Genomic DNA, 22,795 nt, shown 5'->3' on the forward strand with positions numbered 1-22,795 from the left:
CCGTGTCCACCAGAAATGAGATGGACTTACCCGCTACCCGTAGCGTTACCCTGGGCTCGGCGAGGGCGATGGGGGTCTTCGAGTCCGGGCGCCGTCAGTCGTCAGCCAATCCCAGCAGTTCGGGTGGTAATGCCGTTGGGTCGGCCTGCCCCCAGCGTGGAGACGCTGAGGGAGGGCCAGTCGTAGGGCAGTCACTCTTCCAGTGGCCCGTTAGCCCGCAGCTGGGACAGGGCTTAGAAGGAGGTTGGGGATTGGGACATTGGCTAGCCCAGTGGCCTTCTTTTCCGCATTTGAAGCAGGGCCCTGGCGGGGTTGCCTTTTGCGGATCCCGCGGATGCTGTGATCCATGGGAGATGTACGGCCTTAGGGCGGCTACAAGAGCTTGGGTTTGGAGGGCCACCTTCTGGTGCATCCGAGCCTGTCGGCTGGATTCTGCCAAATCCTCACGGCCATTGTAGACTTTAAAGGCCATCTTTACCAGATCTCGAATAGGGGTTTGAGGGCCGTCTTCTGCCCCTTTTAATTTCTTTCGGATGTCCGGGGCTGATTGGGTGATAAAATGGGTGGCTAGGACTGCTGCCCCCGCCGGGGTGTCGGGATCCAGCCGGGTGTAAAGAGTTAAGGCCTCTGTAAGGCGATTGAGAAAGATCGCTGGATTTTCGTTAGGTTCTTGGGTTATCTCTTTTAGTTTTTCAAATTTGACTACCTTATGGGCGGCAGCCTGCATGCCAGCCAGGAGGCATTGGATCATGAGGTCGCGTTTACGACGGCCATCTTGATAAGTCCAGCCTGGATCGGTGCCAGGTACGGCAGTCGCTCCGACAGACATGGAGTTGTCGGTAAGGTGAACCTGATCTGCATGGTTTCGGGCAGCAGTTTGAATTCTTTCCCTCTCGTCAGGGGTCAGAGTAGAAGATAGAATCACAAAGATATCGTGCCAGGTTAGATCGTAAGTTTGAGAGAGGTAGCGAAATTCTTTGATGTAGCGGGAAGAGTCGGCAGAAAAGGAGCCTAATCGCTTTTCTATTTCAGAGAGATCTTGGAGGGAAAAGGGAACATGAACTCTAACTAATCCTTCCGCTCCTGCTACCTCCCTCGGAGGGCAGAGGAGATTTGGATCTTGGGAGTCGTGAGAGCATGTATGTGCACTAATTGGAGAAGCAAGGGGTGTGGGAGGAGAAACCGTTGAGGGAGGCGGGGGAGCGGTGGGAGGGGCTGGAGCGGGTTCGGGAGGAGGAGTGACCGCTTCAGTGTAGGGTGGAGGTTGGAGAGGAGCTCTGGAGGGGGGAGAGGCGAGAGATTCGGGTGGGTCGGCTAGTGGAGAGGGGTCATCGTCAAAGGAAACTAGGGGCTTGGATGTAGGAGATGTCTGTTTGGCAAGAAGGATCTGGGAAGTGGAACAATTGACGCAGAGAGAAGGGCGGGAGCGTAAATGCCAGAAGGCCTGGACATAGGGGACCTCGAACCATTTGCCCGTCCTGCGGCAGTAATTATCTAGATCACGGAGGATGTTAAAATCGAAAGTCCCTTCAGGAGGCCATTTGGATTGATTATCTAGAGGATATCGTGGCCAGGCCTCAGTGGAATAGAATATGAGCCGTCGGCGACGGAGATCTTGGGAGAAACCGAGAGCTGTAAAATTGGCTAGGAGACACCGCAGGGGCGTCTTAGGATTTGGTTTCGATTGTGAGGTTCCCATGACCCCCAGTCTGTCTCTGAGTGAATGGAGAGCGAGAGAGGCGTCCCTGGTATCAGTCTCCAATTCACGGCAGGTCGGAGGGCGGTCAGGCGATTGGGACGTCTCCACAATCACCCGAGGCCCGGCGGGTCGGAGAGCGGTCAGGCAATTGGGACGTCTCCACAGTTGCCCGAGGCCCGGAGAGAGGACGGAGGAGTCCCTGACGCTGCCGCGATTAGGGACAGGGAGTCCGGTGGGCAGGGATTCTGGGGGTCGGAGGAAACAAGGGGGGGGACTTACCCCGTTTTCTGCCGGATCGGGTGGATGAGTAGAGGTTCCCTGGTTGTCTCCTGGGGGAGGGGAGGAGCGGCCCGCGCCGTAACCCGCGGGGCTTGGTACCCTTCCCGGGTTTCGGCACCAAATGTAAGGAACGGCACCAAGAAACGGAGGAGAGCTTAAACAAGCTTTGTTTGGGAACGCTCCCGGGCGAGGTTCACTGGCCCGAGAGAAAGGGGCCAGAGAAGTCGCGCCCGGGCGAAGGTTTGGGCAGAATTTATAGGGGAAGAAGGGAAAGGGGTGTGGTGAATCCGGGAGGGCGCAGGGTTTTCCTTATTTGGTGGTCTCTTCGGGTATCGTGGCAATATCCGGTGCCGGTTGCATCAGTCTTGGGACCGTTAGTCCCGCCCCTCGAAAGGCGGGAAGGCTGGGCCGGGGGAAAGTCCCCAGGTCAGTTCCTGGACCTGGGTGGTCCGGAAAGTCTCCAGGTCAGTTTCTGGAACTGGGTGGTCCGGAAAGTTTCGATCTGATGCAACCTGTGAGTCTGATTGCATTCCCCTGCCTCGGGCCAGTTGGCCTCACATATACTAGTTGCTTTGTATACTTCTAGTATCTTTGTATACTACTTTCACTTACAGTTATTGACATACTGAATTTTCTTCACATTTTTTTTTTGCGTTGTGCGGGCCTCTCACAGTTGTGGCCTCTCCCATTGCGGAGCGCAGGCTCTGGACGCGCAGGCTCAGCGGCGCAGCCGCTCCACATGTAGGATCTTCCAGGACCGGGGCTCGAACCCGTGTCCCCTGCATCGGCAGGCGGACTCTCAACCACTGCGCCACCAGGGAAGTCCTGTCTTCACATTTTGAATCTACCGACTAATGGTTTTAATCAACTCGTTAGTTTGTACAAGTTATTTTACCAATCATAATGGTGTTCAATAAAGTTCTAGAACTGAATAGAATATGTAAGAATATTATTGAAAGGAAGGAGAGAAACAGATTCTCCTGAGAATTTGGCTCCTACTTCCTAAGCTTGTTAAAGCAAAGCAATCAGAAGCAACTGCAAGCTGTCTCTCCTCCGTGGGGAGCAGCAAGGGGTTAACCAGTCTTGGTTTACTAAGTATCTGTCAGGCTTTTATCTGATCCTTCCTCCCTTCCTCCCCTGCCCACCCCTTTTGTAAATGTCAACAACTTCCTGATGAGCCTGGTAGAGGTGAATTTCACACCTTCCTTTTCTTTGTGAAGAAACTTGGGTGTTAATGGTACAGGATTGGGTACCATTGTATGACTCTGTGGCTGTCTGTGAGTAAAGCTGAGGGATGCCTGTGGAAAAAAAGTAGGAGAAGGTGAAGACATTTGAGAAATGAGACGAGGAAATAGGTTCAGATTGGTCTCATCTTTAAAAAGAGTGTTTGTTTTATTAGCAACTTTTACATGTGTATTGGGAAAAGAATAATCTTAAAGAAGCTTAGTATTGAGAGTCTCAAAGAGTCTGGCAAAGAAAGGGCTGAGATTAGAGAGCTGACTGGTAAAAATAAAGAAATAGAACAACAGTCAGAAAGAAAAACTGAAGACTCCTGTTTTTATTCTACAGGTGTATTTACAGGCTACAGCAATGGAAACTTGGTCAGTTGATCAGGTCTGCAGTTGGTTGGTGGAGAAACACTTAGGAGAGCTAGTTCATAGGTTTCAAGGTGAGTTGTTTACTTTCAAACATGTTAATTGAGCAGCCTAGATATTGAGTGTCCTGTGTTCTTGATTTTTTTTTTTTTCCTAATGCATGTGAACATTGATGTGGAGTTGCTGCAGTGGGAAACTCATTTCTCTACTGACTGTAGCAGAGTTTGCATTTGACCTGGTATCCACGAGAGAATCTAGTATTTCAAAAAGATCTCAAATAAGATAAATCTTGAGTAACTTAAAATCATATTTGATATATGCATTTGATACTGCTTTTGTCTTTAAATATGCAGCTTGTGCATTTTTTTGTGCAGTTTTGCGTAGTGTTGGATTTACAAGTATGGAATGTTACCTGGTAGGTAGCATGAAGAATACTTTTCCGAAAATATTTTTTCCTTATCAAAACAGTGTCTGTTAGAACGAATCGGGAGAGGGGAGGCATTAATGTGGAAGTAAAAAGTTTTTATTGTGACTCTAGGTTGTGGTACTTTCTTAGGAGCAAACATGTATTTGGAATTATGCAATATTAGTGTTCTATTTTTGTCAAAAACACAGATAATTTTATAACTGCAAAGCACAAGTTTAGATGCATCTTTTAATACCGGAGATAATTCTGCCTGCGCAGAGTGCTGTGTTTTACAGTGCTTTACCCAGCAGACAGGTAGAGACATTTTTTTTTCTTTTTCCCAGAGGAAGAAGTAAGTGGGGCCACTCTTCTAGCGCTTAATGATCGGATGGTTCAGCAACTAGTAAAGAAAATTGGGCACCAGGCTGTTCTAATGGATTTAATTAAAAAATATAAGCAGAAGAGTCAAGAACTGAAGTCCCCTGGAGAAACAGCCCCGGTCACGCAAACAGAAGCACCGCCAGAGTAAGTGTTCAGGAATGGCTTCATTTTTGCTGTGTTTTCCTGATGATGGCTGTAGCGTGACATCTGGGGTTTAAACCTCTTTGAAAATTGTGGCCATTTGCAGATTGTGTGTGCAGTGTAACTTTTTGCAAAGTTTTATGAGTCAAGATACTTTTATTTTTAGATGCACCAGTTTTTTAAACACTCTGTTTGTTAAGGAAGACCTGTAAGCCCAGAGTTCCTACATAGAAAGCTCTATAACAAGCAGTTAAACTGCACATATAACACCAGCAGAAATGAACTCCTGCAGCTTAGGTCTTAAAAATAGTGTTTGAGAAAGGCATCTTTTTCTGCTCCTTTGCTTTTCCCAAAGCTATTTGTGTATTTATTTATTTGCCAAGGATTCCTTATAGTAACTAATTTATATTCTCCTCTAGAGGCCTTCATAATATAATTTGCTAAAGACTCTTGCTGCGATGGATTTTTTAATTTCTCAAGAGTATTCTTGGAGTACTGAATGCTATGATAGCATCCCACAAAAGTCATGTAGAAAAATTTGTGATGGCTTTGAGGTTTAGTGATGTTTCTGTTTTTTATCACTGACTTCTGCAATAAAAAGGAATAATAACAGGAATTATAAAATTAAAAATTGCACTTTGCAATTCTATGCCCCAGGATCATCTCCGGCATTCTGTTTTGGTTTTTCCGTATTTGAGACTTTTTGCAAGGTTTCTAAGTTTAAATAATTACTGCAGACCAATTATTAATTTTTAAAGTAAGATTATGATGTTTGGTGAAATTCATTCTAAGTTTTTACTTTAAGTTTTTCAGGTTCTATCTGCCAAACTATATATTTCTGTCTTGCTCTTTTATAAGTAATACAATGTTAGAGTGACCCGGCTTAAGTAATTTGACTTCTAGGATATTTGGGACAAGGAGGGGGATGGGTAGACTTGAAGGAATGGTCCACAGTTGGTCTGGAGGTTCTACCACTTGATTTATTTGGAGGATTTCTTCTAAACATTGTTTTGACATATCTATGTAAAAGATACGTGACTTTTGTTGAAGTGCACATTGTATGCTTCTACTCCTTTCCAGCAAAGGGAGGGTGTAAACCTCAAATAGAGCTCAAAGTAATTTCCCAGCATTCTTGGATGAGTTGGACTTTTGAGCTGGAAGTTCTCCTCAGTTGACTGGAATCTTGATATTGCCTTAGGCAGAGCTTGGAAGAAAACAGACACCCTTATTTCCACTGCAAATCAGTTTATAATGTTCTCTAGTAAATGAGAACTAACTGGACTGCCAGGAAACCCGGGCATCATTCCTGGTTCCACCACTGACTTGGATTGATTATGTTAAATGTTGACACTCCTGTTGCTTCATCTGTAGGTTGTGAAAAGTAATACAGTACTTAACTCCCTGTTAATTCACACTGATTTTAGGAGTATCACAGTCTTTGAGAAAACCTCTCCTCCTTCTCCCAGACCAAAACAGTCTTTTGCTAAATATTAAGCTTTGTTAACCTGGTTAAGAAAGCCATTTTCAAATGTAACCAAGACTTGGAACACTGGTTTTCCAGGGACCGAGTGAGGGCTTTTCACCCAGTAAATAGTTGACTCTAAGGTTTGTGTTGTCTTGCATTCAAATTAAATTATTCTGGTGCAAAATCACAATTGCAGGTGGGTTTATAGGTTATAGTTTGTTAAAATGTTTATTGGCTATATTTGCTTATTGTCAAATATATAGTCACTTGACAAATATATTGTCCTATGGGAATCATGATAATAGAAAAAGGTATGAGAATATGCTATTTATTTAATATACTACTTAATTAAACCCTTTTAGGAAGTGCTTAATAAAGGTAGGAAACTTGGCGTAGTAAAAAGAACCCTGAAGCTAGGTATTAAAACACTTGATTTTAAATCCCTGTTCTGATATTAGCTAGTCATCTAAACTTGGAGATTTGCTTGACTTTTCTTAGTTTTAACTGTAAAATGAAGTGAGTAGAATAAATGATGCTTAAGACTCCTCCTTCTAAATGGTTTATAAAATGGCATTCTAGATCAGAGACTGCAGATGGGTTTCAACTTGCATGTAAATTTCATTTAATGGCTAATGGCTGCCTGGTATGTTATTTCGAAAAAAACTTTACAGGCCACATCTGGACAGGCTATTTGGCATCCTATTCAGACTTAGGCAAATGATAGGAATATGTAATAGGTAGGAGTATCTGCAGTTGCTTTTTGGTGTCGTTCTTGTTGAAGCTGGTAGAAAAATCACTGGACAGGAAGTTGGAAAGTTGGAAGTTGGAAAACTGAGCTCAACTGGTGCTGCTACTGAGTAGTTTGCAGTGGTGAGCAAGCTGTTTTCCTTTCAGGGCTTTAGTCGTATCACTTAGAAAATGAGGGTGTTAGTGAAGTGTGGTTCAAAGATCATGAAATTTTACAGATAATAAAAGGTCCCCCAAAATGACAGGGAATAGAGAAAGGATCTGACATAGAGTTCATTTTTTTCCCTTTTTTTTTTTTGCCAAATAAGAATATTAACCAATAAAAGTACATTCTGTCATCATTATTATTTCATAAAGGAAAGGATTATCGTAACACCATTTATAAATGTGACGGATTGGTGAAAACAGCACTGTGAACTGGCATTGTCTCTCTCCTGGCATGTATGAACTGAGTGAGATGACCTCAGAGGATTTCTCTTTCAGTTCTCTTAGTCAGGATTCTAAAGTGGAGCTTAACAGTGGACACACACACACACACACACACACACACATACACACAAAAGTGGACACAGATCGTAGTGTTTCTACGGGCTGACTCCTACTCTCTGTGAAAGCAGTAGTTGTGACCCCTGTTGAATAGCCCCTGACCCACCTTTTCTTTCTTGGTGACAGGGATGAACAGTCCTCCAGTCCAGCCAGTCGTGGGGAGCAGATGCCATCTTTCTATCCAGTTGAAAACCATAATAATGATCTGATTGACCAAAGAGTACTGAAACAGAGGTGGGATTGACAACTTCTAAACACTTGAAATCCAAATGATAATATTTGCCTATATTTTTACGAGGTTTCGTGTGTTTAAATGTATTTCTGAGTGGAAGCTATTTGTTTTTCTGGAAGGGATTTTTGTAAATCAAGTGATGAAGATATTTGGTAAGAGATGAAGGTTAAACTTTTTGATCTTCACATTGAAAAAGTAAAGTTTTGAGATGATATCATGCATCTTTCAATTACACGTTGTTAAGGAAAAAGATGATTTCTCTGCCCTACGCTGTCCGGAGCGATTGGCAGTAGCCACAAAGATGGAATTTATTCAGTAAATAGTGTCCTATAGAATATGCCTTTTGTGGAGTCTGTTTCGGATTTGAATTTTGTAGTTGGTGTCTTAACTCGACGGCTCCTGATGGAAGCACTGCTTTGGTAAACATTTCCTCATATTCCTACACTGGGATTTTGGGCTGTAGTATTTCAATATACGGGCTATGCTGGAACAGAGGAAAACTATAGACCTAGACAACCAGACCCAGAAATGTAGCGCTCAGACAAAGTTCTGAGGGGGACTGTAGGTAAGATACGGTCCGAGAGTCATGGTGGCCTATACAGCATTTTCCAGCCACCTGGCCTGTGCAGTTCATGCATCACTCGTGATACCTATTGTTTGCAGCAGCTGATGAGCAAATGCTTTTTGTTAAATGTACTGTCACTGAAAGGAGAGATGTCAGCTGCCGTAGAAGAATAGTCAGGCAACAGTCAAGCCAGGGTGTGGTCCTTTATAGTTTATCATTTCGTTTAGCCCACGCAGAAGTCCTGCAAGGTGGGCAATATTCTCTTTTATGTGAATGAGTTAAACTGAGATTTAGAGAAGTCAAGGGGCCTCTAGCTAGGTTCCCCAAATGGGCTGTTCTCACCTCAGCACAGAATCTACCGCCATCAGTGTGGGAGCTCAGGGGACCAAAGGCGGCAGCAGCCTCAGCCCCTGGCTGCCTGCCCCCAGAGGCCCCGTGAGTGCAGGAAACACCGCACCTTTGATCAGGAGCTCTTGCAAATGGGCTTCAGCTCTGGGCGTCCTCTCTGTTCTCTTTCTCTCTCCACCACCTTCAACCTCGCACTCTCACCCCCGGGCTCAAAGTCTCCAGCTGCCCAAGATGTCCCAGTGTTAGGGTCCATCTTCCTCCGTGCCGTTGGTTCCCATTTGGGGTGGTGAGCAAGGAGGTAGAGGGCGATGTCCTACGTGGTCTTCCTGGTCTGAACTATGGTTCAGAAGATGTAAATACATTTCAGTGGTGGCTTCATTCACCTCCTTTCTACTCATGGCTGCTTGCTGGTCCCAAGTGCTGTCTGTGACGTGGATCCAGGTGTGCAGTCAGCCACGCGTCCTCAGCGACCCCTTCAGGAAGCTGCCCAAAGCAGCCGGGCCTTCTCTGACTGTCCTGCAGAGACGGGAGGAGTGATGATTCGTCCCAGTGGTCCAGCCCTAACACCGCTGTGAATCAGCATCCAAACAGCAAAACAGGAATCATGAACACAGTGCATGCCTCATGGTGCTTCTGTGAGGACCATTACCTGAAAACAGATAATACCTGCTCGGTGCTAAGCACAGTGGGAGCACCTGGAAAGCACTCAGTGTACCGCCATCTACACAGCACTCCTCCAGGCAGTAATCCCACTTGCCTGAGGACTTCTTTCCTCTCCCTGCTGCTGCCTGTGGGAAATGAGGATGCCACCTTCTACAAGTTCTCTAGGTCGTTTCTCTTCCTCAGCCCTCTGATGGTGTTCCGTTCTCATACGGTCCTGCGATGCTGGCCGGGCAGGGTTATTATTCCCCTTTTTTTCACGAGGCTGATCAAAGACACAGCCTGTGCTTCAGGGTATTTCTCATTCTTTATAGTGTCTGGCATGGAAAAAAACAGAATTGGGTTAGAAATGGAGAGAAGTAAGAGGGTTTGGAAACCAGAGCCAATACTCTGGGATCTTTCTTCTAATCCTAAAGTCTCTCCTAATCTATATGACCCCCTTCTACCCATCACTATCCACAAGCACCGCAGAGTTAAACATGCCCAGAAATGAGCTCATGTCCCTCGCCTTAGCATATATATATAGGCGTAAGAAATGCAAATGTACGCAAACCCAGTGCCCTGGGTACAGAAGCACTGGGGCGAGAAAGCCGGGGGTGAAGCCGTCCCGCCTCTCACGGATCCACACGATGGCTGTCTCCGTCTCCCTTCTGCCTTCCTCACCTGCTTCAGTCCCTTGCTTCTTCCCGTGAGGATGGGTTACCCTACTACTCATGGCTGCTCTGCCCCGTTCAGACTGGCTGGCCATAGCACTGCCTCCAGAGGAAGTTCTCCCTGAAAACAGCGCAGGTCGTTCCAGCCAACAGACTCAGCCTTTCAGTGTTGCTTAGTTCAGCATCTGGGGAAGAGGACCTGAGGGGTCTGTTGTGGATCAGATGTCCCCTCCTGGGCAATCAGCTATGTGTGGGCAGATGAGGACAAGGCAGGGGAACCTGTTTTAAATATTTTCACTGCGGTCCTGCCCTTTGTCCAGGGCTGCGGAATGGAGCGGGACAGAAGATTCTCTCCCTTCCCAAGTCCTATCTCACACAGTGGCTCCATCATCCAGCCGTGTGAATTAAAAATCACTGGAGTCGAGCTTCCCTGGTGGCGCAGTGGTTGAGAGTCCGCCTGCCGATGCAGGGGACACGGGTTCGTGCCCCGGTCCGGGAAGATCCCACGTGTCGCAGAGCGGCTGGGCCCGTGAGCCATGTGGCCGCTGAGCCTGCGCGTCCGGAGCCTGTGCTCCGCAACGGGAGAGGCCACAACAGTGAGAGGCACGCGTACCACAAAAAAAAAAAAAAATCACTGGAGCCTCCCTTGATCCCCTCGTCCTGCCCTTCTGCCTAGGGTGCTATTCATTCAACAGGTGTTGATTAAGAGCCTATTGCATGGCTCCTGGGTCAGGCTGTATTGTTCCCTTCCCTTCCCTACCTGCTCATTTTTGAAGACTCTGCGCAAAATCCCTCTTTTGGAAGGAAGCCCCTCCATTGATATTCCAGGTCAGGCAAGGAGCTCTTCTATCCTCTACGTTTCTCTTGCTTCCCTTGTAAAACTAGATAATGGAATTGATCACTTTAAAGTTTGTATTCCTTCCTTAGAAGCACCTCCTGGGCAAAGACCATACCCTTTTGTCCTTGTAAACACAGCATTTGGCGTAGTTCCTGACACACAGGGGCTAAATAGGCGTTTTTAATTGAAATGAGGATGCATGTTCCAGTGAAAGACTGAACGTATCTTCATGGGACAGGATAAATACTTGAATAGCATCAATTTCTTTTTAGACCTTTCTGATACAATTCCTGCTGAATATGCTAATTTTTTAAGCAGAATTAAACTCCAGGAGTTTATGCCACTCACACATAACAGGCTAGAAAGCTGATGGTTGGCTACTGCTTGCACGAGGCAGGGAGGGATGGTGGACCAAGTGCCAGCTTTGGGGTCTCACACACCTGGGTGGGAATCCCGACTCTTCACTTTTCTCCAGGCGGTCTCTGAACAGTGTGTGATGGGGACACCCACCTGCTCGTGAGATGACAATTAAGGTACCTGGCAGCTGTTATCACACCTTACAAGGTGGCCGTCATCATTCTTGTGATATTTTTTCCCAAGTTCCCTAAAATGAACATGTGTTTTCCATCCAGATTATTTGCAGACAAGAAGTCAAAGAAGGCTCTAGAGGCAGGACATTCACGTGACTTTGGCCCTTGAAAAGATGTGCGTGTCCCAGTGGATGAATTCCGAGTCCCAAGGAAACACTACGGTGCTGTGACCTAGTGCCGTTTTCTTTGGTGATAGGTGATCCCGTGCTCTTTACTGAATTGCTTAAATGCCCTTTCTTGATGGAAGGCTTATAAGGTCCCATCCTCAGCATGTGTTGGCAGTCCTTTAGAAGGACTTTCTTTCCATGCTATGCTTCATTTTTCCTCTACACTATTTGAAATTGATTGCTCCCCTTTTAGTACCTAGTAAGGCATGAAATCAGATAAATGTAGAGGTAGAGGTTTCCTAAGTGTCACTTTAAAAACACTTGGCTTGAACTTTAAATACATGCATGCAGAGATTTTGCTTCAGCCTTTGGGTGTAATTACAAATAAGTCACAGTTTCCCTCCTATTTAAACATTATTTTAAGGATGATTTTTTTCTGGGTCTGGCTACTGCTGTAAGATGCTGTGGAGTGGTTTTACCCGCCCGCCTATGCTCAGGAGGGAGAATGTCAGTGGGTCCGCATTTAATGTATTGTTTGTAGTCACTGCCACACACACAGCTCAGATAAGGGGCAGCACGTCTTATCCAGCACGTGGTAACAAAGGGAGGTTCAGTGAATTGCACCAAAGACAACACAGGTGATAAATTGTCACATTTAGATGCTGAATCCCAGGTCCGTGAAACAACAAGGATCCCTCAGAGTGAAGTGCAGGATCCCACATCTCCTACCCCACAGGTGTATAGAACACCCCACACCTAAGGGTTGTGTGTTTGGAAGTGTTATATTGTAACTCTAGTCCTTGATTGGAGATTCCCAGTGTATATTAACATAGTAAATGCTATGAGGAGTCCTACAGTAAGAAAACCCCTTTCACTGTGTCTGGCCCAGAATTCTTTATTTGTGTAACAACTGTTAGCATTACAGGAAACACCTTAGGAAATACCGACTTAAAGCTGTCTTACTTAAGTCAGGATTCATTCATTCATTCCATAGTAGATACTTACTGAGTGCTTACTCTGTGCCAGGCAGTGGTAGACACAGAGGGTACAGGGGTGAGCAGAGCAGACCAAGCCTCCCAGCTCACAGAGTTCACGTTCACGTTCTAATGGTGGGGGGAATAACAAATACATATGATATTGCATTGTAAATATGTTTAAGTGCTATGAAGGCCGATAATGCCAAGAAAAAAGGGGGGGGGGATAGAGAGTGATCAGTGTGTGTTTGTGCATATGTGTGTGTTAGCTACAGGAGGGTTCTATTTCAGATGGGGTTTTCAGTTAAGTCCTTCAACTTTGACTAAGTAATGCTTGAGCAGAGACTCAAATGAAATGAGCTAGAACCGAAATTTCCTTCAGTGGAAGATATCTGTGGACCCAGCCAAACAGCAATTACAAAATCAGGGACAGTTGGGCTGACATGACTGTTAAATAACTCTCTGACTGCTGCCCATTCCCATTAAATCTAATGGGACGTCTTCAGAGAGATCAAAATAAGCTGGATTTCTAGTCTCTTTTTCCCTTTCGTTCAGTCCAAAAGTTACTAAATATATCCCATGAGCTAGGTATTATATAGACAGTGGGTGAAGCGGGGGCAATTTTATCCTTGCCTAGGGGAACTCAGAGTCTGACAAGAAAGATACATAAGTTAATAACTGCGATATTGAGAAAGAGATGCAGAAATAGATATGCACAGGGTACAGAAAAAGCACAGAAGAAGGATAAATAAGACTTTCAGGGAAGTGAGTATGGAGAAGGCCCCTGGGGGAAGTCTGCACAAAAACTGAGGGAGGATTTTGAAACATGATTAGAATTGCATCTGAAGGAAGATGGAGCAAGATAAGCAAAGGACATTCACAGCAAAGCAAACAGGATGTGCAAAGGTACAGGCACCTGAAACGGAATAGGGCATTCTATTTGGAATAAGTATTTTTGGAATGTGAGAGACAGAGGCAGAGGAAATGGACTTTCTGGGAATGATGAGAGGTGCTGTTAGGGAGGTAAGGAACCTCAGTGCTGTGTCAATGGACAAGACAGTGCTTTTTAGCTGTGACTGTACATTAGATTCTCCTGGAGGACTTAAGCAAAATATAGCAGGGCCCTAGACCAGTGTTCCTCAAACTCAAAGGTAATTAAAGGCTACCTAGGAATCTTATTAAAATGCAGATTCTAACTTAGTAGGTCGGGGTGGGCCTCAAGATTCAGCATTTCTAACAGACCCCCTAAGAAATGCCAAGCTGTCCTAGGACTACCCTGTGTAGTAGTAGCAAGTCATTTCTGGAGGTGTACAATAGACTGGATGCTTGTGTCCCTCCAAAATTCTTATGTTGAAACCCTAATCCCAATATGATGGTATTTGGAGGGAGAGGACTTCTGGGAGGTAATTAGGTCATGAAAGTGGACCCCTCTTGGATGGGATTAGTGTCATTATAAGAAGAGTCCAGAAAGCTAGCTAGCTCTCTTTCTGGCACATGAGGACACAGCAAGAAGACAGCCTTCTGTAAACCTGGAAGAGGGCATTTATCAAGAACCCAGCTTTGCTGTCACCCTCATCTGGAACATCCAGCCTCCATAACTGTGGGAAATTAATGTTTATGGTTTAAGCTGCCCAGTTTAATGGTAATCTGGTATAAATCAAGTTACTTGAATCCTTACAAATAGGAAACTTTTATTTTTATGATGCTACATAGTGGAGGAACTGGCAAGCCACAGCCTAGGTGACACACAGTTGGGAGAAGACTGTCAGTCTTTTTTTTTTTTTTTTTTTTCCATGAGGCACATAAAACCAGCACTCTGGGCCAGATTTGAGAAGTGAATTTTACACCTCCATCTCCGTTTAGAAGATGCTCTGAGGATGTATGCTGTTCACTGTGAGATCAGGATTCAAAATCTAGTAGTATACAGGTGGATTAATAAAAAGCTGCCCTAGATCCATTCAACCCTGAACTACCAGATTTTGATAAATCCGAACTACAAAATAGTAGTACTCAACCATTTTGCAACAACTGTGTAGGTAGTGTCTCATTAATTTTTCTTTTCATGAATGAGGAATTAAAAAGAAAGAGGGACTCAGACATGATAGCTCCATGAGATCTGTTTTTGTGACTCTGATGCTAATAAGTGTAAATATTGAGGGTAAAGGCCAGAAGTTTCTGGGTCTTTGTCCATCTCTCAATACCAAGAAGAATTGGGGAATAGGAAGAAATAAAAGATTTATGTATTTTATGCTTCTTTGCTTGATTAGTCAGGGCCCAAAAAGTTCCTGGGGTCTTGAATCTCGCGCTGGCAAGCAGGGACCGGGAGGATTTGAGAGGTGCCTGTTTGTGCCACAGCAGAGTGCCTGATGCCGTCCACATCTTTACCTCTACTTTGTGCCTGATTATGTGTTCACACATGCCTTTCAGAAACTAAATTCTTCTGGAAGTCTCATAGATTAAATAGCAGCTGTGATAGCCCAGAGCTGTAAAACATAAATTAAAAGCAATCATCAAAATGCTGAGAATGAGGAGCTAACATTGTCTGAAGTAGTGGTCGTTACCATCAGTTGCAGCAAGAAAGCAGCATTTCCTTCATGGTCCTTGCATGTCTTGCAGTGACATTGTTCACTATTTTCAGAGATGGCGTCTCACCCTGCTCATTGGCATGTATCTCTTTACTGGGCTTTTCAGAACTTCTTGTTTACTTTGTTTCCTTAGCAGTGGAAAGTCTTGCCTAGGTAAAACAAAGCGGGTAATCCTCAGAGTACTGGCATCAGAACACAGAAGCAATATTTCTGTTTAACTTTGTAGTTTGGTGAAATTTGGTCCCTCTTTTGAAGATATGTATGATGAGGTCCTTTTCTGTCCTATGGTAAGATGATAGCAAGTTCTTTAAACAAATGTCTAAGCCTCCTGTAGCTTCCTTTCTCTTCTTCTATGTTCCTAAAACACTGAAACTTTTAGATGTTGCTGTGGTTACATGCCATTTAGTTCCAGAGTTGATAATATAAAAACTGGGCATCCCAATATATACCATTTTCAGTGTATAAAGTCTGCAAGCTTGGGTGTGGAAAAGAATAAAATGAATGTAGGCTTGTGGAACACGGTCTTTCAGTTAGGTCCCTGGAGAGCATGGTATTTGTCGCTGCTTTCTCTTCCAGGGGTGGGAGTACTACTGCTGATGGTAGTGGTACTTTAGATGTGAAGACTCAGACCAGTAGCAAGAAAGGCTGTTCTTCACAGCAAAGTCCTCACTTGTCTCTTGCCCTTCTTCCTTGAGGACCAGAAAGCAATACCATTTTACAAGACTAGAAAAGCATCACAATCCCTCAAGATAACAGATTATCTCCAAGCTGGGGCCGCTAGAAAAAGGTGTCATTTGTTACCTAAATTCTAGGAAAGCAGGCATGATTCATAACGACTCCAAAAGTCAACCAGAAGTCAGTTGAGTGTGATGTGAACTCTGCCCTTTGTTCTGTAAAGAATCCACATGCGATGCAGCTGAAGCCTGGTGAGAAACTGAGAAAACATCTTTGGGACGTTTTTTTCGGTGGTGTTTGATCATTTTGTAATTCTCAACAGCCACAGTCTAATTCCTAGGTACGCTTTGTGTATACAGAGGACTCTACTCCAATCTCTAGATCTGCCTGTCTTGCATTTGGGTCCCACTGGTTTTCATATCTCAAACTTCTGGACTTGGTGATGTTAAATGTTACATTTAATGTTTTATATCTCTCTCAAATGTTCCTGAAACTTTCTACAACATTTTTGTTACAAACTGTTCCACTCAACAATGACACAGGGAAATCAAAACAGATAAGGAGCCAAGACATAAGATGACTACTCACAGGGCCAGTGTTGGACCAGGCCCTGTGGGAGATTCAGACAAGAAAGACCACCCAAGAGGCAGGAGAGCGGGGAAGAGAATCCACCTGGGGACGGGGCTAAGACGAGCCTAGAAGATCGAGGGAAACTTAGGGCATTGGGGTGAGAGAAACAACTGCTAAACATGCATAGTGTGGCCTGGAGACTTAGTAGGCTTGAACCTCGGCTGGATCTGAGAACTCACATTGGATACTAGCTGATAATAAAACGGCACACAAAATTGGACCATATTATGAAATGTCCTAATTATTAAGTAAGCTATGAAACTGGAGATAAAACAAGTAATCCCTACCCTCATGTATGTCTCTTCTGCTCCCTGCCATGGCTCAACATCTGCCTTCCGTACATTGAGATTTTTTCTTAGGAGAGCTGGAGTTCCACTGGCCCTGTTCTGCATAGGGCCATCTTCTTTATCCTAGGCGAGCCCCATATTGTCTGTTCCTTGCGAGTAAAATAATTAGGTGAATTTTCTTGCTTATTAAGGTTAAAGAAAGTTTTTCTAGTCAATGACTTTTTTTTTTCTAACATCTATATTGGAGTATAATTGCTGTACAGTGTTGTGTTAGTTTCTGCTGTACAACAAATTGATTCAGCTAAACGAATGCGTATATCCCCATATCCCCTCCCTACTGTGTCTCCCTCCCACCCTCCCCATCCCACCCCTCCAGGTGTTCGCAAAGCACCAAGCTGATCTCCCTATGCTATATGGCTGCTTCCCACTAACCATCTATTTTACATTTGGTAGTATATATAAGTCCATGCCACTCCCTCACTTCGTCCCAGCTTACCCTTCCCCTCCCCGTGTCCTCAAGTCCATTCTCTATGTCTGCATCTTTATTTCTGTCCTGCCCCTAGATTCTTCAGAACCAATTTTTTTTTTTGAGATTCCATATGTAGGTTACCATAAAGTATTTGCTTTTCTCTTTCTGACTTACTTCACTTTGTATGACAGACTCTAAGTCCATCTATCTCACTACAAATAACTCAATTTCATTTCCTTTTATGGCTGAGTAATATTCCATTGTATATATGTGCCACATCTTCTTTATCCATTCATCTGTCGATGGACACTTAGGTTGCTTCCATGTCCTGGCTATTGTAAATGGAGCTGCAGTGAACATTGTGGTACATGACTCTTTTTGAATTATGGTTTTCTCAGGGTATATGCCCAGTAGTGGGATTGCTGCATCGTATGGTAGTTCTATTTTTTATTTTTGTTTGGTTTTTTTTGCGGTACGCGGGCCTCTCACTGTTGTGGCCTCTCCCGTTGCAGAGCACAGGCTCCGGACACGCAGGCTCAGTGGCCAAGGCTCACGGGCCCAGCCGCTCCGCGGCATGTGGGATATTCCCGGACCGGGGCAAGAACCCGTGTCCCTTGCATCGGCAGGTGGATTCTCAACCACTGCACCACCAGGGGAGCCCTATTTTTAGTTTTTCAAGGAACCTCCATACTGTTCTCCATAGTGGCTATGTCAATTTACATTCCCACAAACAGTGCAAGAGGGTTCCCTTTTCTCACACTCTCTCCAGCATTTATTGTTTGTAGATTTTTTGATGGTGGCCATTCTGACTGGTGTGAGGTGACACCTCATTGTAGATTTGATTTGCATTTCTCTAATGATTAGTGATGTTGAGCATCCTTTCATGTGTTTGTTGGCAATCTGTATATCTTCTATGGAGAAATGTCTATTTAGGTCTTCTGCCCATTTTTGGATTGGGTTGTTTGTTTTTTTGATATTGAGATGCATGAGCTGCTTGTAAATTTTGGAGATTAATCCTTTGTCAGCTGCTTCATTTGAAAATATTTTCTCCCATTCTGAGAGTTGTCTTTTCGTCTTGTTTATGGTTTCCTTTGCTGTGCAAAAGCTTTTAAGTTTCATTAGATCTCATTTGTTTATTTTTGTTTTTATTTCCATTTCTCTAGGAGGTGAGTCAAAAAGGATCTTGCTGTGATTTATGTCATAGTGTGTTCTGCCTATGTTTTCCTCTAAGAGTTTTATGGTATCTGGCCTTACATTTAAGTCTTTAGTCCATTTTGAGTTTATTTTTGTGTATGATGTTAGGGAGTGATCTAATTCCATTCTTTTACATGTAGCTGTCCAGTTTTCCCAGCACCACTTATTGAAGAGGCTGTCTTTTCTCCATTGTATATTCTTACCTCTATATCAAATATAAGGTGACCATATGTGCATGGGTTTATCTCCTGTTCCATTGATCTATATTTCTGTTTTTGTGCCAGTACCATACTGTCTTGATTACTGTAGCTTTGCAGTATAGTCTGAAGTCAGGGAGCCTAATTCCTCAGGCTCTGTTTTTCTTTCTCAAGATTGCTTTGGCTATTCGGGGTCTTTTGTGTTTCCATACGAATCGTGAAATTTTTTGTTCTAGTTCTGTGAAAAATGCCATTGGTAGTTTGATAGGGATTGCGTTGAAGGTGTAGATTGCTTTGGGTAGTATAGTCATTTTCACAGTGTTGATTCTTCCAATCCAAGAACATGGTATATCTCTCCATGTGTTTGTATCATCTTTAATTTCTTTCATCCGTGTCTTATAGTTTTCTGCATACAGGTCTTTTGTCTCACTAGGTAGGTTTATTCCTAGGTATTTTATTCTTTTTGTTGCAGTGGTAAATTGGAGTGTTTCCTTAATTTCTCTTTCACATTTTTCATCAGTAGCGTATAGGAATGCAAGAGATTTCTGTGCAGTTAATTTTGTATTGTGCTACTTTACCAATTTCATTGATTAGCTCTAGTAGTTTTCTGGTAGAGTCTTTAGGATTCTCTATGTGTAGTATCATGTCATCTACAAACAGTGACAGTTTTACTTCTTTTCCGATTTGGATTCCTTTTATTTCTTTTACTTCTCTGATGGCTGTGGGTAAAACTTCCAAAACTATATTGAATAATAGTGGTGAGAGTGGGCAACCTTGTCATGTTCCTGATCTAGTGGAAACGGTTTCAGTTTTTCACCATTGAGAATGATGTTGGCTGTGGGTTTGTCACATATGGCCTTTATTATTTTTAGGTAAGTTCCCTCTATGCCTACTTTCTGGAGGGTTTTTATCATAAATGGGTGTTAAATTTTGTCAAAAGCTTTTTCTGCATCTCTTGAGATGATCGTATGGTTTTTATCCTTCAATTTGTTAATATGGTGTATCACATTGATTGATTTACATATATTGAAGAATCCTTACATTCCTGAGATAACCCCACTTGCTCATGGTGTATGATCCTTTTAATGTGCTGTTGGATTCTGTTTGCTAGTATTTTGTTGAGGATTTTTGCCCCTATATTAATCAGTGACATAGGCCTGTAGTTTTCTTTCTTTGTGACATCTTTGTCTGGTTTTGGTATCAGGGTGATGGTGGCCTCGTAGAATGAGCTTGGGAGTGTTCCTCCCTCTGCTATATTTTGGAAGAGTTTGAGAAGGATAGGTGTTAGCTCTTCTCTAAATGTTGGATAGAATTCACCTGTGAAGCCATCTGGTCCTGAGCTTTTGTTTGTTGGAAGATTTTTAATCACAGTTTCAATTTCACTGCTTGTGATTGGTCTGTTTATATTTTCTATTTCTTCCTGGTTCAGTCTCAGAAGGTTGTGCTTTTCTAATAATTTGTCCATTTCTTCCAGGTTGTCCATTTGATTGGCATATAGCTGCTTGTAGTTATCTCTCATGATCCTTGTATTTCTGCAGTGTCAGTTGTTACTTCTTTTTCATTTCTAATTCTGTTGATTTGAGTCTTCTCCCTTTTTTTCTTGATAAGTCTGGCTAATGGTTTATCAATTTTGTTTATCGTCTCAAAGAACGAGTTTTCAGTTTGTTTCTTTCATTTCTTTTTCATTTATTTCTGATCTGATCTTTATGATTTCTTTCCTTCTGCTAACTTTGGGGTTTTTTTGTTCTTCTTTCTCTAATTGCTTTAGGTGTAAGGTTAGGTTGTTTATTTGAGGTGTTTCTTGTTTCTTGAGGTAGGATTGTATTGTTATAAAGTTCCCTCTTAGAACTGCTTTTGCTGCATCCCATAGATTTTGGTCATCGTGTTTTCACTGTCCTTTGTTTCTAGGTATTTTTTGATTTCCTCTTTGATTTCTTCAGTGATCTCTTGGTTATTTAGTAGTGCATTGTTTAGCCTCCATGTATTTGTATTTTTTACAGTTTTTTTCCTTTAATTGATATCTAGTCTCATAGCATTGTGGTTGGAAAGGATGATTGATATGATTTCAATTTTCTTAAATTTACCAAGGCTTGATTTGTGACCCAAGATATGATCTATCCTGGAAAATGTTCCATGAACACTTGAGAAGAAAGTGTATTCTGTTGTTTTTGGATGGAATGTCCTATAAATATCAATTAAGTCCATCTTCTTTAATGTGTCATTTAAAGCTTGTTTCCTTATTTATTTTCATTTTGGATGATCTGTCCATTGGTGAAAGTGGGGTGTTAAAGTCCCCAACTATTATTGTGTTACTGTCAGTTTCCCCTTTTATGGCTGTTAGCATTTGCCTTATGTACTGAGGTGCTCCTATGTTGGGTGCATAAATATTGACAATTGTTATATCTTCCTCTTGATCCCTTGATCATCATGTAGTGTCCTTCTTTGTCTCTTGTAATAGTCTTTACTTTAAAGTCTATTTTGTCTGATATGAGAATTGCTACTCCAGCTTTCTTTTGATTTCCATTTGCATGGAATATCTTTTTCCATCCCCTCCCTTTCAGTCTGTATGTGTCCCTAGGTGTGAAGTGGGTCTCTTGTAGACAGCATATGTACGGGTCTTGTTTTTGTGTCCATTCAGCCAGTCTATGTCTTTTGATTGGAACATTTAATCCATTTACGTTTAAGTTAATTCTTGATATATATGTTCCTATTACCATTTTCTTGTTTTGGGTTTGTTATTGCAGGTCTTTTCCTTCTCTTGTGTTTCTGGTCTGGAGAAATTCCTTTAGCATTTGTTGTAAAGCTGGTTTGGTGGTGCTGAATTCTCTTAACTTTTGCTTGTCTGTAAAGCTTTTGATTTCTCTGTCAAATCTGAATGAGATCCTTGCTGGGTAGAGTAATCTTGGTTGTAGGTTTTTATGTTTCATCACTTTAAATATGTCCTGCCACTCCCTTCTGGCTTGCAGAGCTTCTGCTGAAAGATCAGCTGTTAACCTTATGGGGATTCCCTTGTATGGTATTTGTTGTTTTTCCCTTGCTGCTTTCAATATTTTTCTTTGTATTTAATTTTTGTTAGTTTGATTAATATGTGTCTTGTCTTGTTTCTCTTTGGGTTTATCCTGTATGGTACTCTCTGTGCTTCCTGGACTTGATTGACAATTTCCTTTCCCATGTTAGGAAGGTTTTCGACTATAATCTCTTCAAATATTTTCTCAGACCCTTTCTTTTACTCTTCTTCTGGGACCCCGTAATTCGAATGTTAGTGCGTTTAATGTTGTCCCAGAGTCTCTGAGACTGTCCTCCATTCTTTTTATTCTTTTCTCTTTATTCTTCACCCTGGCAGTTATTTCCACCATTTTATCTTCCAGCTCACTTATGCATTTTTCCGTCTCAGTTATTGTGTTATTGATACCTTCTAGAGTATTTTTAATTTCAGTAATTGTGTTGTTCCTCACTGTTTGCTCTTTAGTTGTTCTAGATCCTTGTTAAATGTTTCCTGTATTTTCTCCACTCTGTTTCCATGATTTTGGATCATCTTTATTATCATTACTCTGAATTCTTTTGCAGGTAGGTTGCCTATTTTGTCTTCATTTATTTGGTCTTGTAGGTTTTTACCTTGCTCCTTCATCTATTACAAATTTTTTTGTCATTTCATTTTTTTTTTTTTTTGATGGGTGGTACTGTATTCCTTTCTTACTGCTTGTTTGGCCTGAGACGTCCAGCACTGGAGTTTGCAGGCAGTTGGATAGAGCCGGGTCTTGGTGCTGAGACGAGAACCTCCATGAGGCCTCACTCTGATATTCCCTGGGGTCTGAGTTTCTCTGTTAGTCCAGCAGTTTGGACTCGGAGCTCCCACCACAGGAGCTCGGGCCCAACCTCTGGCCTGGGAACCAAGATCCTGCAAGCTTCCTGGCATGGTTAAAAAAAAAAAAAAAAAAAAAAGGAAAAATAAAAGAAAAAAAGGACCAGTGCAATATCAAAGAATAAAAATAAAATCAGAAAGATAAAAGATATATCAGGAAAAATAAAACTATAATTGAAACAACTACAACAAGGTAAAATAAAACCACAACAGAAAAAAGGAAAAATAAAAAGTAAAAAAGGTGTGTGTGGGGGGGCGGGGAACAAGCCAAAAGGAGAGATCACTAACAAAGTAAAAAGAATAAAATAAAATTAGAAAAATAAGAGATTTATTAGGAAAAATAAAAATATAAAAGTATCAACAACAATGAATCAACAAGGTAAAACAGAACCCCAGTCTAAAAGAAGAAAAAATAAAGAAACAAAGAAAACCTTGGCTATGGGCGGGGAATTTAAGCAGGGGGTGGGGTTTAAGGTGGGGCGGGACCTAGGCAGGTGGGGGGTGACCTTTGAGTGTGGGGCCAGGCCTCTGCTTAGGAACTGCTCAGAATGGGAGGGGAGAGGCAGTGCGTGGAAAGGAGGGCCTCTGGAGTGTGGAGTTCCGAGTTTGGAGGTAGGGCCCTGGGTGAGGGTGTGTGGGTGGGGTTTAGACCCAACAGGCTCCCGGGAGC

The 22,795-nt window shown here is 43.0% G+C and overlaps 1 protein-coding gene across 1 annotated transcript in view; it reads left to right on the forward strand.

Moving 5' to 3' along the window:
• The first annotated feature begins 3,553 nt into the window (after positions 1–3,553).
• The window catches only part of SAMD3 (sterile alpha motif domain containing 3), a 47,504-nt gene continuing 28,262 nt past the window's right edge, over positions 3,554–22,795 (forward strand). The window contains exons 1-4 of the mRNA XM_060030533.1: positions 3,554–3,647; positions 4,324–4,504; positions 4,857–4,862; positions 7,386–7,493. Coding sequence (XP_059886516.1) covers positions 3,569–3,647; positions 4,324–4,504; positions 4,857–4,862; positions 7,386–7,493 — 374 coding nt within the window. The 5' untranslated portion in view covers positions 3,554–3,568. The remainder of the gene's footprint in view (positions 3,648–4,323; positions 4,505–4,856; positions 4,863–7,385; positions 7,494–22,795) is intronic.

Source organism: Delphinus delphis, chromosome 14 (assembly GCF_949987515.2).
Source record: "Delphinus delphis chromosome 14, mDelDel1.2, whole genome shotgun sequence".
Lineage (NCBI taxonomy): Eukaryota > Metazoa > Chordata > Mammalia > Artiodactyla > Delphinidae > Delphinus > Delphinus delphis.